Here is a 16,037-nt window from a genome sequence, read left to right on the forward strand (position 1 = left end):
AAGACAGGGCTGGGCAAAATGTGGCCCGCGGGCCGGATGTGGCCTGCCAAGCCATTCCATCCAGCTTGCAGGACCCCTAAAAAAAATTTAGAAAATTAATATTTATCTGCCCCTGGCTGCCTGTCATGCCGCCTTTGATGGCTTGCCAAAACTCAGTAAGCGGCCCTCCACCCAAAATAATTGCCCATCCCTGGTATAAGAGTGTTGCTCAGGCATGCAGGGCTGAAGTCAGGAAGGCCAAAGCGCAATTGAATTTGCAGCTAGCAAGGCATGTGAGGGGGGTAACGAGAAGAATTTCTACAAGTATGTCAGTAGCAAGAGGAGGATCAGGGAAAGTGTGAGCCCCTTACTGAATGGGGAGGCAACCTTGTGACAGGATGCAGAAAAGGCTTTTTTGCCTCAGTCTTCACAGGCAAGGTCAGCTCCCAGACTACTGCACTGGTCAGCATAGTTTAGGGAGGAGGTGAGCTGCCCTCAGTGCTGAAACAACAGCTTAAAGACTACTTAGAAAAGCTGGATGTGTACAAGTCCATGGGGCTGGATGGGATTCACTTGAGGGTGCTGAGGGAGTTGGCTGATGTGATTGCAGAGCCATTGGCCATCATCTTTGAAAACTCATGGTGATCAGGAGTGGTCCCAGATGATTGGAAAAGGGCAAACAGTGCCCATATTTATGAAAGGGAAGAAGAACAATCCAGGGAATGACTGACTGGTCAGCCTCACTGTAGTCCCTGGAAAAATCGTGGAGCAGATCCATTTCTAAGTACTTGGAAAAGAAAAAGGTGATTAGGAACAGCCAGCATGGATTCACCAGGGCAAGTCATGCCTGACCAACCTGCCTTCTGTGATGAGATGAGTGGCTCTGTGGATGCGGGGAGATCAGTGGATGTGGTGTACCTTGATTTTAACAGGGCTTTTGTTCCGATCTCCCACAACATTCTTGCAGGCAAGCTAAGGAAGTATGGGCCAGATGAATGGACTGTAAGGTGAATAGAAAACTGGCTGGAGCATCGGGCTCAGAGAATAGTAATCAATGGCTTGATTTCTAGTTGGCAGACTGTAACAAGTGGATTCCCCCGGGGGTTGTTCCTAGGGCCTGTTTTGTTCAAGGTCTTCATCAACAACCTGGAAGATGGCATAGAGTGCACCCTCAGCAAGGTTGTAAATGACACCAAGCTGAGGGGAGTAGTAGATTTGCTGGAGGGTAGGGCAAGGATTCAGAATGACCTAGACAAAGTGGAGGACTGGTCCAAAAAGAATCTGAGGAAGTTCAAAAAGTGCAAAGTCTTGCACTTAGGACAGAACAATCTCATGGACCAGTACAGGTGAAGGGCAGCCTAGCTGGGCAGCAGTTCTGCAGAAAAGGACCTGGAGGTTACAGTGGACAATAAGCTGAATATGAGCCAGCAGTGTGCCCTTGTTGCCAAGAAGGTTAACGGCATACTGGGCTGCATCAGTAGGTGCGTTGCCAGTAGATGAAGGGAAGTGATTATTTCCCTCTGTTCAGCACTGGTGCGGCCACATCTGGAGTACTGTATTCAGTTTTGGGCCCCTCACTACAGAAAGGATGTGGACAAATTGGAAAAAGTCCAGTGGAGGGTGACAGAAATGATGAGGGGGCTGCGGACATGACTTATGAGGAGTGCATGATAGAACAGGTCTTATTTAATCTAGAGAAGAGAAGACTGAGAGGCAACTTAATAGCAGCCTTCAGGTATCTGAAAATGTGTTCAAAAGAGGATGGAGCTAGACTGTTTCGGATATTTGGATCGGCTGGGCAGGCACAGCCAGGTGCTGCAGGTTCTCCTGTGGCTCCTCCAGCTGTGCTTGCCTCCCTAGGTGGGGGGAGCCATGGGAGAAGCCCCCATGAATGCCCTGCCTGGCTCCATTCCCCACCTGGCCAGCCCCAGCCTCCCAGCACTTATATTAAAAAAAGAAAAAGCCCTGCACTCACTGGATGCAGGAATGGCAATTGGGGCTTCTGGGTGCTCATGGCAGAGCCCCCCAGCACGGTGGGGGGCAGCAGGGATCACCACCTCCGACCTGTCACCCATGTGGGAGCTGTCGCATCACATGGGTGCGGCACAGCTTGGCAGGGTGCGGCGTGCTGTCTAGGAGTTGGGGCCGCTGGGGCTGAGCGGTGTCGGCTGACAAGTGGAGCTGCCCCAGCTCCCAGACAGTGTGTGGTGCGTTGCTGAGCCACGCTGCACTCATGTGATGTAACAGCTGCTGTGTAGGTGCTAGGTGCGGGGGGGAAGGGGAGGTGATCCCCACTGCCCTGTGCTGCACAAGGGGGCTTTGCAATGAGCATCCAAAGGCCCCAATTGCCACTCGTACAGCCAGTGAGTGCAGGACTTTTTTTTTTGTTTTTTTTAAAGTGCTGGGAGGCTGGGGCCAGGTGGGGGGACCATCAGGGGTATGGCCAGGCGGAGGGCGAAGATCAGGGAGTGGGGGTTGCTTGGGTGGGGTTCTGCCAGGAGGTCCCAGAGGCCTTGCTACAGCCAGTGAGTGCAGGGCTTTTTTCTTTTAAGTGTAGGGAGGCTGGGTGGGGCAGGGGATAGGGCCTGGGTAGCTGTGGGGGTGCTAAGCAGACTTGGGTGCTGGTGCTGGCCCCAGCTGGCAGTGGCAGCCTGCTGTCATCCTGCAAGCAGATCTGGGGGCCTGCACCTGGGAGAGCTGTGAGGCTGTGCCAGACTTCTCCCAGTGCGCACGGATCCCTATATCTGCGCGCGGGATGACAGCAAGCTGCCATCGGAAGGGACCTCGGGGACAGATCTCAGACACTGGCCAGCTACAGATGTCAATATCAGAGCAGTCCTTCCGCCCCTCTTCCCCCTCCCTCTTCTTAGTTTCTGTTTCCTGGCTCCGAAACTTCCAAAACATTTTGGATGGTCTTGTTTAATTTTGGAGCCTTCCATTTCATTTTGGATTCAGTGTTTTGGGCACCAAAACACCTCTGAAATGACACAGCTGCTGAAATTTCGCATAGCCCTAGTGTCCATCCCCTTCCAGTTTTGAATTGTTTTCACTTGAAAAAAATTTCCTTCAGTTGTTCACATTAAATATTTGGTAACCATTTGTGTAAGCCTCTCAGAATATTTCCTGTTCAGTTAAAAACATGACCTGAGGTTTTAATGCTTTCTACGTGTGAGAGCACTGAGTACTTTTTCCCAGGGCAGTTGATGTTAAGGTACGCCATGGATATAATGTAGTTGGTCTGCAAGGCATAGGTAAGCGTGCCAAAATTACAGCAGAAGTATCTTTCTCTGGCTTTTAAATAATAAACAATATTGGTATATGTCAGGGAAGAAACTGAGCAAGTTTTCAATATTTGTTCATTTTATAAAAGAAATTTAGTGTAATAGTGTAGTAGTATCAGGATAACAGACACAAAGGTTCTTTAGAGCAGTGGTTCTCAACCCAATTTGTACCAGGACCCATTTGTAAACATCGGTTGCGAGTCCCAACCCAGTGCCCCTTACTCTTGACCTGTTGCCCCCTGCCCCCAGGCCCTAGCCCCCCAGTGTGTGGGGAAGGGATGTGTGTGGGAGGGTCTGGGGGGCCCCAAGCAGCCCTTTGCAGGCTGGAACTCTGCCAGCCTGCAAGGGAAAAGCCACGGTTTCCCACATTTTCTCCTTTAAAAGAGAATCCATTTTTAAAGTTTGTTGATCCATTTTTACAGTTTGTCCACGACCCTTTCATGTATTTTTGTGACCCACTTTTGGGTCACAACCCACAGGTTGAGAAATGTTGCTTTAGAGATGCTGTGGTCTGTCTTATAGGGCTTTTATGAAGCTTTCCCTTTTTAAAAAGGAGGTTTTCTATAATGGTGGTATTTTATTGTTCTAGTGAGTTTTGATCTCTTGTTCTGCATGAACATGCCTTCTAAGTTACAGGTCTACACCTGTCCTTCACTGAAGGTGGGATCCTTTGATTTTACTACTACTCTTGGACTGGGCATCCAAGTCCAAGAGTTCTCCTGTTTTACCTCCTGTTCTGTGAGCTACCCAGCTGGGTTTTGGCCCTTGCTACAGTCTTTAATTTGAGAGTATGTGACCAGTATGAAAGTGTAGTGATGAAGGATAGCTTGTTTTTTGGGGGCTTCTTAAAGTTTTTAAAAAATGTATCTGCAAAAATAGTAAAACGAGGAAAGAGGTAAAACAACACAAGTCCTGTTCACGTTCTTAAGCTTTAAGAAAAGATGTATTGCCCACTTTCAGTTTTGGGTCTGGGCTAGGCAGAATGACCCCTTGTCTCAGCTTGACCTTCAGACAGTGTGTCACCCCAGCAACCAGCAACTGGACTTTTATTAATTTCAGAGTTCCTTTGTGTATCCTCGGACACTTGAATCTAGTCAGTCAGTCTCATTTATACATCTCATCAGAAGGACAGACATAGCAGTGGCTTTACTGTATTACCCCTTTAAACATCAAATTTGGCCTGGCAATCAGTATCGAGGAAACAGTTGTCATGTTGCAGCACCAGCATCCCACCCAAAATCTATGTTAATAATGAAGCTCTGGACAGTGTTGACCACTTCTACTATCTCAGCTCAACTCTTACCAGCTTACTTAGCTTTGATAGAAAACTTGGTGCCAGAATTGGCAAAGCCTCTCACCTTTGGCAAACTTACCTCACATGTCTGGAACAACAAACTGCTTACTCTGAACACGAAGGTGTCCACCTATCAGGCTTGTGTCCTGAGTACCCTCCTTTATGGCTGTAAAAGTTGGGTCATGTACTGCAAGCAGGAGTGGAGATTGAACCGCTTCCACCTTTGCTGTCTCAAAAATCCTTGGAGTCATTTAGGTCCAACAGATCACTGACAATGAGATCCTTGAGAGGACTAGCTTACAGTTTCTGCAGGTTATGCTGGATGTTCGCAGGCTTTGTTATCTGGGACACATGGAGCGCATTCCTCAAGATCATCTGCTGAAGGCTGTGCTCTATGGCCATCTCAAGAACTGCCCGTGACACAGAGGACAGCCAAAGCTCTGATAAAGTGACAAGGTCAAGCAAGGTCTCAAGAAATTCACCATTCCCACTGACAACTGGGAGAACCGTATCCGCAACCGCTCAGTCAGGAGAAGCCTGGTCAAAGCTGGTGCAGTCACTGTGGAGAGCCTAGACTGAGGCCTGCAGGCAAGTCAGGAAGCAGAGCATGCTTCAACCTCCATGTGATGAATGGACCTGTAGCCACTGTGGGAAGGCTTGCTGCTTGCACATTGGGCTCTTCTTCCACACCACTGCCAAACTCCATTGGCTGACTGACTTCGTCGCGTCTCCTTTCATCTGTCAAGATGTTGGGTGGCCATTCCTTTAAACACCAATGATTGATTTAGATATTGCCTGGTTCCTGGATTCATAGGTTCATAGGAAGGTAGGTCTGGAAGGGACCTTATGAGGTCATCTATTCCAGCCCCTTGCTCAAGGCAGGAGCATTCCTGAGTGTCCAACTTGCTCTTGCAAATTTTCTGTGATGGAGATTCCACAGCTTTGAGTCAGTAAATTCATCCTTATCTCTAACCTAAACTTCCTCTGCTACACCTTAACACCACTGAACACAGATGGTCCCCTACAGCCTACTCCATCCTGTCTATAATTGCCCTTCACGTATTTGAATCAAATCCCTGTCCCCTTCAGTCTTCTCTTCTCCAGACTAAATAACACTAGTTCTTTTAGCCTTTCCTTATGTCATATTCCCCAGCCTCTAATCACTTTTGTCACTTAGCGCTGAACTCTTTTCGATCTGTCCACATCTTTTTTTGAAGTGTGGAACTTGAAACTGGCCATGGTACTCCAGTTTAGGCCTCACCAATGCTGAATAGAGCAAATGAATTGCTTCCCTTGATTTGCAAGTGACATTCCTGTTGATACAACTCAGTATGCTTTTGCCTTTTTTGAAACGAGAGCACGCTGTTGGCTTATATTCAGCTTATGGTCTACTACAGTGGTGCTCAACCTTCTGGCTCTGCAGGTCAAATGCATGGCACAGGGCTGATCTGTGGGCCCAACTGGACCCTGTGCACCAGGTTTGGACCCACAGGCCGAGATTGTGCCCTGCACCAGTCCTGCCTGGTCTTGCTTGCAGGGATCAGGGCCCCATGCCACTTCTGTCTGGCCCTGTATACCCATGCTGCCCAGTGTGCCCCATCTAGCCTGCAGGGCCATGGACTGTGGAGCCCTGTGGGCCAGATGACATGGAGCTGGGGGAACAGATCTGGCCTGTAGGCTGTCTTCTGTAACCCCCAGGTCCTTTCTGCAGTACTGCAGTGTCTCTAGTCATTCCCCAATCTGTAGTTTTTCTTGGGATTATTCCATCCCAAGTGCACTTATCTTTGTTGAATCTTATGCAGTTGATTGTGGACCATTCTTCAGCCTATCCAGGTAATTCTGGATACTAGTTATACTCTCCCGAGTGTCTGCAACTCCAGCCATGTCATCTGCACATGATATAGTGCATTTGTTAAACAAGCACTCAGTCCCATCATCCAAATCATCCCCCTGGGGAAGTTTACTTGTTATCTCCTCCCAACTAGACACTGAGCCATTGATGGCTACTCTTTGAGCACTTTGTTTCAACCAGTTAGCCTTACAATACTTCATCTAGTCTGTATTTCCTTAGCTTGTTAATGAGACCATCTTGGGAGATACTGTCAGAATCCTTTTTTAAAACAAATAATTCATGTGGAGATCTTCAGCTGGTGTTATCTTTTAGTGGTCCGTAGCACCTAAAGACTATTATACTTGGGCACTAGGCAGTCGTACAATATTCATAAAAGTTTTGTCTCTGCTATGTCTGTTCAGTGTGTAAACACACTGACTATAACAGTAGCAGAGGTGTGAACTCTTGTTCATCTTATTGGAATGTTAACTTCCAAGCTTAGTTGGGATCCTTTAAATGCTAACACTATATTAAACAACTAGCCAAAGTACAAAAACTCAGCTTGATTCCTTGAAGTTCAATTAAGAGGCACAGCTGGGGTCTAGTTTTGGTTTATCTCCAAGGATTTGCAAGGGAAGGCAGAGCACCCAAAGCTGGACCCCAGCTGTTAGTTAGAATTTAATGGATTACAGGAAAATATAAAAAATTTGTACTTTAATGTGAACTGCATTATTATTGTCCTTTTCTTCTCTGGTTCTCTGAGTAGACTGGTATGAAACCTAGAAATACCTCATTCTGAAAAAAAGAAAGAAAAAAATTAAAATGAAGAGCATAATTTTGCCTCTGTACAGACAATTCTCCTGTTGAAAATTCTCTTCTGAAGGAGCACAGTTATGACCTGGAGTAGGTGCAGGTATGGACTGCAGGATTAGATGAGAAGTGGAAGCAGAGGTTGGAGAGTGGGAAAGAATGGAATAGGGAATATTTGGAATTGTGTGTTTCCCCTTTCAAGCAAACTTGAATTGCTCCCCTCAAGAATTTTTTGAAATTTGATGTGAATTGTTTAATTCAGATTGTTCATACTTAGCCAGAATTAAGTCCCATGTCCAATTTTAAGGGAGAAATCTGATTCCATTGAAGCCAACAGTAAAATTTCATTAATTTGAATAGTATTAGTATGTTGTGCAAAATACAAACAATTACATTTTCAAGAGCCTTGTAACTCCCATTTTCAAAAAGTGATTTAGGAGCACAATTCTTATTTAAAGTGAGTTGCTAAATGCCAAAATTAGTTTTAAAATGGAACTTAAGGTTTGGAATTTTTTTTGTGAACCTAAGATGTGCTGGTTCATGTGACTAATTACTGATTACCCACTCCCCCTGGTTTTTCCACCATATAGTAGTAACAGTAAAAGCTCTAGTATCAATATAATTACATGTGTAGAACTAGGCTTATAGCAGTGTGTTTACAGTACTGGAGGGCTTTGCATTTACTGACACTACTGGGTGTGCAAAACCACTCCAAGAATTGTAACTTGGATGTTTCAGATTTTCTGTAATGTACTGTAAGTAAAATAGCATGGCTATAGCAAAGGGATACTCGTTGTAAATGCATGCATTTGTTTAATTAAAAAAAATACTTGTAGGCTATATAACTGATTTGCATTGTTTTTATTAATGACTTGGGACCTCTGGATACTTCTGTGTACAACTAACTGAAACATCATATAAATGTCTAGGGTTTAAATAGATCAGGGGTGGGCAAAATACAGCTGATGGGCTGGATTAGGCTCACTGAAGGATTTTGTCTGGCCCATGGTGGGTCCCTCAGTCTCATCTGGCCTAGGCATATTATGGCATGGTGACAGTGTGGGGCTGGGGTCTACTGCTCTTATATCTCTGCCTGCAGAACTGGGGCTCAGCCTTAGTTCCAGCCCCAGTCCCATGCTTTCACCGACCCAAGATCCCAGGTCTCCATGGAGACTGGCTGGGAACCATGTGGACAAGGGCGCAGGCAACCAAGCAGATGGAATGGGTCTGCAGGTGGACGGGGAGCTGTCTGGGATCCTGAGGCAGTGACAGCATGGGGCTGGAGCCAAGGCAGAGCCACACTCTGCTTCCTGTATGCCCCCCTGCCTGTGGAATTGGCACCTGTGGCAGGGCCATGTGGGCAGTGGGTCGTGGTTCTGCTCTGGGCCCTGGCCCCCCACACTGTCAGTGCCCTGTGAACCTGCCTGTGATCCTGCCTTTGCCTACCCATTCTTGTCCAAAACACCACTCCTTGCCTGCCTGTGGCCCCATCTCACATAAAGAGTTTTGCTGCCTGCCCGTGGCCCTATCTCATGTAGGGAGTTTTGGTGTGCTATTGTGGGGAGTGCTGACCAGCCTGCAACAGTTCAAAAAAAACTCCTTATGTGGTCCACAAGCCAAATAATTGCCCACCCTTGCAATATATTATCATTTTGATTTAAGGCAAAATATAACAAGTACTGCAGATAAAATAAAGGAAGCCATGGCTGCAACTTTAACTTATGAACCTTATTCATAGAATTAGATCAAACTTGATACTAGAAGGATAAAATTTTTTAAAAGGAGATAACATGAAACCTTCAAATCCTGAGTGCCTTTTAAATGGTACTTAATTTTTTCCTGTCAGCGTTTGATATCACTTTGATAAAGTAAAGTACCAATGCTGAAAAATTAGCTTATTAAATAAAATTAGTGTGGGGTTTTTTTTGGTTTTTGGCTTTTTTTTTTGCAAGTTACAGCTTGTGAACCACACATCTTCATGAGGACAGAGTGGTGTGACTTCATAGTTGTAGTTCTGCCCATTGTATTTAGTTAGCTGTGACACTCTGCAGCATTAGCATTTGCATTTATATGCAGCTATTTACTTGTCATAAGTGAATCACAAGCTACTCTAAACAGCAGCTTTAAAAGACTAATTCTCCCACAGAAGCACATAGTCTGTCTAAACATTACAGATACGCAAATAAAGTAATTGTTCAACTTCAGACAACCCAGGTCAGTGAAGAACAATTTGTTTATTTTTGTTACTCCCAACTTTCTCAAGTCAGGTACTAGTAAGACTTATGGAAACCCAGTGTGGGCCCATGAACGCCACGTGCCCCCAGAGGCTGGAGGGGCATGGCAAGATCCTGCAGGCAGCAGCAGTGCTGTTGGTGGCGGGGGCGTGGCAGAGGTAAGTGGGGAGCTCCTGCAGACAGCTGCAGTGCTGTTGGCAGCCGGGGGAAGGGGGTGGTCGGCCGCGGTGATCGCGGACCGCCTGCAGTGCGGGTGGGGGGAGGGTGGCAAGGCAAGTGGTGACTGCCTGCAGGCACTGCTGACAGTGTCAGTGCTACCTTTTCACAGGGGGTGCACTACCACGCTCAGGGGGCGCACATGCTTCTTGTTCCTGCAGCCAGTTGCTGCCATTAGGACAAGAAAGTGTACCTCTGAGATCCCAATAAACATTACTTGCACTGATGGAAACCACAGATTCTGTTTCCCCTTCTGCTCCCCACCCCTTAAACTTTAAAATAATATTTAAGGTCCAACTCTGCTACCCAATTCTCCCTTCAAGAAAACCATTTTTCACTGATTAAGAGATTTCCAACACTCATTATAAAACCTTTATCTCTTAATTTGCATTTAGTCATAAATTAGGTCTGATTGTGATGAAGGAGGCTGTTCACTGCCTGCTTTATGCAAAATATCCATCTAGAGGGCATCACCCAGAATGGGGAAATGAAGATGGCCATACCCATAGTTCATGCAAAATAATTTTGGATTTGCCAGCTGTCCTAGCCACCTCCTCAGTTCTTGCCTGTTTATCAGTGGTTAGAAATATCAGCTTTTGTTTCTTGCCCAGTATGTCTATACTGCAGACTGCAGCATAATGTAGAGGTACCCAAGCTAGCTTTAATTGAGCTTGCTCAGGTGCTGGAAGTAGTCTATTCACAGTAGCATGGAGCTCTCTGCGGACTAATTTACCATGACAGGAAGAGTAAATTAGCCTGCACTGAGCTCTCTGCTGCTGCAGCTAGACTGTTTCTGGTACCCAAGCTAGTTCAGGCATTTTTGCACACCCTTAATTTCCAGATAAGACAGTTGAGTGATGGAGGTGGAGGGGGTGAAGTGCTTTCTGCTTCTTTGTTCACAGCATTCCTAACTCTTACAGTCAGTGTACAGTGAAACCAACAGGCTTTTATCCTCTTGAATCCACCCTTTCCAAAAAATAAAAGTTTACCCATGTGTTCTTCCATCTATACTAAACAGTAACTCTTAAGCTCTTAAATGTCAGGTAGGAAAATCCTCTTTGGAGATTTGTTTCCTCCCAGGGCTATGTGCAGATGAGTAAACCATTTCCCTTCCTTAGGATATTCTTACTTTTTCTCTTGAACATAGCTTTTGTCCATTCTCCCTATGGAGTGCAAGTCAGAATCTTTTGATTCGGACCATAGCTGTATCCTTTCTCTGGAAAAGCTTTTTTTGTTACAGGCAGAGATCATGCTATTGTACAGATATCTTGGGCTTTATCCACCTTCAACCAAGAATTGCATTTAATACAATGTTCTTTAACTGCTACTACACTATATTTTAGATAGGATATTTTAGGTTGGAGGGGTATGTCTTTAGGTGTGCAGCAGGCAATGGCTACCAGTTCAGCTGATGTTTCTCTCCCCCTTCCCTACTTCCTGACCAGCTGTTCAGTCCCAGCCACTGATGTGAAGTACTGTTAAGCACTATTAGCCTTCTCTTTTTCCTGCCAGTGTTTTAAAGTTGTAAGGGTTGTATTCTAGTTGGAATAGTAAATTTACTTTGAAGCGGTGATTGCGCTACCTTGCTGCCATTTTATTCGGTAATCTGAATTCTTATGTATCTGAAAGACTGAAACACTTTCTTATGGACTTCATAAGTCTTGTTATGTAACCAAAACCTGAGGTGCACATTTAAAGAAACAGATTATAAAGGACTCAACCAGAGAAACACAAAAATGTCTAAAATGCAGGGAAAATTCTGAAATATCCTTGGTTCTAATTTAAACCATTTTCTTTTTCTGTGCCTTTATAACTTCTTATTTTGCTTTCTTGAAGCTGGAGGATGGGTTTCCCAGGCATTGTGCATTCTCTTTTGCCACTTTGGCTGATTCAGCGCTGGGGAGTGAACCCCAGGTACTTAGGCCTTTAAAGCATGAATTTCTGCTGCTTGAGGCCACAAGATAAATTGTGAAGATTTTGTCTGGGTAATAGATACCAAAGCTGATGTGTGATAGTCTGTAGCCTGCGTAGGTACTGGGTAGGTTGTACTTTGCACAGAACTAAAAAACTGATTTTATAAGGTACTAAACAGGAGAACTAGGCCCCCAGAATTTTAATTTTTAATTGAACTTTTTGACTATAGAATGAATTCCATCTATAGTGATATGCTGAGCATGAGCATGTGACACATGAGCACGTTTTCCCCCAATAAATGTTTGAAAGCTGTGTAGGGCACTTAGGCTGGAGGATAGAGGGGGACTTTTTAGCAACTGGAAGCTAAACAGAATCAGTTGATGTGTCCAGTTGTGTAGAAGATCTTGAAAGGAAAAAAATAAGTAATCAGAATTAGAAGCATTCTTGCAGACATTCTGATGGGAGGAGGAGCAGACTTACTCTCTGTATCAATTTCTCACCTCAGTGTTTTAGGAAGTAGAAAGAAAAAAGGAAATCAAGTATTACAGTATAATATTTTGTTCTTCGGAGGTAAAAGTGAGCATTAGATATTGGATAGGAAGAGCTAGCTTTTATGCTACGTAAATCAATTTGTGTTATGGTTACTGGTGAAGACAGTCTTGTTTCAGTGGTGTATTCTACCCATAAAAAGGTGATGGTGGTGGTGGTGTTATTTAAGTTACTGGATCAGTCCTAGGTTGTCTTTTAAACTCTTTGTGTTTATAATGTATGGTCTCTTTTGAGGGTAATAGTGTATTTCACAGCTCTGTTTGTCTCTGTGTCTTGATAAAAACGTTTTGCATAAATGATTACTCCAGGTTTTTTTCTATCTAATTGAAAACTGGTCAACTAAAAAAGGAAGCTAAGGATCTTGGTAACTTCCTGTATAGACTTGTGTATTGCATGTAATTTTTTCTTCATTTGGCACATTTAATGCTTTTGTTTCATTTCAGCACAAAAATAAACCACATGTGGTGACCTTAGCTAGAAGCAACTCCATTTCCTGGGCAGCTGCTGCTACATGCTGCCTGTCTGACAGACAGGGCTAGGTCATGGTTACCAGAGGACATCCTCGTGGTCATAACCAAGTTGTAAATGTCACTAAGATTCTTTCTGAATGCCTATCACATATGTATCACTGATTCTGAAGTAGATAAAGTGAGCCAAAGATTCATTTGGGAGTTGGGACTCCCAGAAGATTACTTCTGAAGCAGAATAGCAGAAGGAGTTGTGACATGCATCCATAAGCAGTTGTAGTGATTTGACAGTTATTTAGCCTTCAGTTACTAGCCCTTTGGTTGAACTGACAGCACGCCTGCAAAGATAGTGAGGCCTGTTTCAGCCCCATTAATGTCGTCTTGAATGTGAGCCTGCAGTCTGGAAAATGATAAATGTTCAGTGATTGATGATTTTATAGTCCCAGGGGATTCTGGGTGGTTTCTGGTTGCTGTGAGCCTGAGCAGTTTCCACCCCCCTCCCTTGGTTGGGCCTCAGCTTTAAATTTCTGCCTAGCCTTTAGTACGAAGAGATTTAACCAAGTGTGTATTAAGGCACCTTAAGCGAAGTTTTACAGAGCAAATGTCATTTCCAGAGTAGTTAAAGTGATCCATCCCCAAAAAGATTCAGATACTTTTGTATTATTTAATTTTTTGGAAACATTGTCTATGAGGACACAGATCATTAGGTGGAAAAATGGTGCAGTTTCTTTTTAGATAGGACGGGGAGGGGACTTGAGTAATGTAAAATACAGGCAGAGTATATTTTCCACAAGATATTCAGATCTGAAAGCCAACTTTATGATGAATGACCAATTGCAATTCTGTACATTTAATTAGAAGAGTGTCATTACACTCAATTAGTAGGGCTGCCAAATAATCTGTTTAATACTCTGGTCTTTTTTTCTCTAGGGTTTTGCAGACAGCCCTCATTACGGTGATCACTTGAATGACAGTCGATTAGGGCCCCATGAAGGATTGTCCCCGACACCTTTCATGAACTCAAATGTGATGGGTAAGTAGGTAATGCTTTGCGAGTAGCCCCTCAATGCCTCTCTGGTCAGAAAGAGACATTTTTCATTCCCTTGTCTAGGCCTGACATATCAAGCATCTGGAAGTTACTGTGTTTCTCATGGCAACAGTGACTTTGCTATCTAAGTCTTTCTTCACAGAGCAAGTTGTGACAAGTGCAGCTTTCTTAACAAAGGGACTTTATCCAAGATTTTGGAAAGAGGCTGAAATGCCCATAGTTTAGCTGGTTGAACTAGGAGGCTATGCATAAAAATCTAAACTATAAGAAATCAGTTTCAAATTGCTGTGTTGTAAAAGCAAAATGTGTGAAAATTTTGTTTGCTTTTAGTTTTCTGCTTATTTTGCTCCAGTGAAATTTGGACTAGATCATTTGCACACATTTTCAAAAGTCTGGACATCTTTTTCTGAGTTGAGATCCAGACAATACATCGGGGTGTCCATTTTGTTCAGTGCCAGTTTCTTTAGCATTTGTAACAATTGCATGCAATACCCAAGCAAAATTGTGCAGTGATTTACTTATACGCAGTAACTCTAGCCGTTACTGTGTCTATGCCTGGGTTTCCCCTGCTGCTCTCTACTTTTTGAAAAGTCTCAAAATTAAGGGAATGACACATTACTTCATTAGTTTAACAAATTGTTTTTCTTGCCTGGACCTTGGTCATGCTAGAACATTTTAATATATTAATGGCAGTGTTGTGTGTCTCCCCCTCCCCCTTCCCTGGATTTGTAGCCTAAAATCATCAATTTCTAGTAGTTACTCTTAGGAAGAGTAGCGTCTCAGGGCAAATGCCTGTCTAGTTTGTGTTTTAAATTTTAAGGATGGCTCTGCATTTGCTTTACATCTGTGAAGTTGACATTGTTTCATTTTATGTATTCTGTTTCTTGTGTATGTGACCTATTTTGTGATCTCAGTATTGTCCTTTTAAGACACGGCCATGGTAATCTAAGTGGATTAGCTAAATCCAAATCCTGGTGGTCTGCAATTTCTTTTGGAAATCTTTCTACTTTGCTTTGTCTTTGTTTACTAGTTTAATCTTCCACAATGTATAGGAGCAGACAGACTAAAACCACTGTGCAGCTATTGTTAAAAAGTGGTTATCTTGAAATTTTCTGTATGAATCTCTAGTGCAATTTAGTGTGTGTGTACATGTATAATATATTGCACATCACAAGGTTAGTGGACTTACAGTTGAAGATCAGTGACCTTAGTAAGTTTGGCATCCCATTGTTGTGACCCCCATTATTTCATACAACAAAGCCAATTTTTTCTTTGTCTCTTTTTGGTAGCAAACCTAAAAAAAACAAATAATTAAATGTATTAATGTTTTCACCACATTTTCAGTCAAGAGCACATATGGCTTGCTGTTGGGTTTAATATCTGCTTTATTCTCTGCATATATTATATATGGCAGATTTAGACTTTAATTGTATACAAAAATGGGACAGACTGTCTTTTCATGTTTTGTTTTCAATCACTCATTTCCTAAACAATAACTTTTAAGTGCAGAAAATACAGATTTTTTTTTCCTCTCTCCTCCTAGTTCTTCAATTTTACTTAAGAGATAACTAGATGATTCTATTAAATGTAATGAAATTATATCATTAGTAGAGATTTGAGAAGAAGCCTCCATTGAGATTGCTTTGTAAGGGGAATTACATGAATTGTGAGAGATATGCATGTCAATCATTTGCTTGTAGCAGCTGTGAACTGAAATATTTTTGTAATGCAATACAGCTACATTTCTGGTTCCATCTTTGTTAGAGCAATTGTCTTTCATTCCCCTTCATCTTCAGTAAAGAATTATAAAATACTTTCTGATATATACTCATGTATACAAAATATATAACCCAAAACTATAAATGACTGTTTAAAAATATGTCAATAGTTATCTGTTTTACACAATTCACAGTAAAGAATTCAAATTTTTTGTTTTTGTTTATTTGCCTTACGGAGTAGGAAAGTATACTATACCACATTGTTAAGAAGTTTAACAAATAAATCCCATAGCAATGTGGAATGCTGAAAGGAGAGGGGAATGAAAAAGTTACCTCTAAGTTTTTAAAAGGATTTTGCTATTCCACAGTAGGATTTAGATTTATGATACTTTCTGTAGTAACAAGAAAAATAATATTGTCTGAAGTTACACTTCTTAAACTCTAATGTTAGACTGATGACCCAGATAGCAAGTTAGTTCTTGGTTATTAGTATTTTCCAAATTGGAGAGCCATTCTAAACAGTGAAACCAATTCACTTTGTGAACTACACTAAGTAGTAATATTTGATGCATGAGGCAAAGTTATTCTACAATAACAATTTATCCAGTCTCTTTGTATTTGAGAAGGGGGAAAAAAACATTGGATTGAGAATGAGAACTTGGTGTGTGTGTGTGTGTGTGTGTGTGTGTGTGTGTG

At 43.1% G+C, this 16,037-nt stretch overlaps 1 protein-coding gene across 9 annotated transcripts in view; it reads left to right on the forward strand.

Moving 5' to 3' along the window:
- TCF12 (transcription factor 12) overlaps positions 1 to 16,037 on the forward strand; it is a 407,201-nt gene that overhangs the window by 189,869 nt on the left and 201,295 nt on the right. For all 9 annotated transcript variants that reach the window (XM_019504280.1, XM_019504282.1, XM_019504281.1 and 6 more), the window contains exon 5: positions 13,506 to 13,608. In XM_019504280.1, the coding sequence (XP_019359825.1) occupies positions 13,506 to 13,608 (103 nt within the window). The remainder of the gene's footprint in view (positions 1 to 13,505; positions 13,609 to 16,037) is intronic.

This window comes from Gavialis gangeticus, unplaced genomic scaffold (genome assembly GCF_001723915.1).
Source record: "Gavialis gangeticus isolate Ggan-Ray unplaced genomic scaffold, GavGan_comp1, whole genome shotgun sequence".
NCBI lineage: Eukaryota > Metazoa > Chordata > Crocodylia > Gavialidae > Gavialis > Gavialis gangeticus.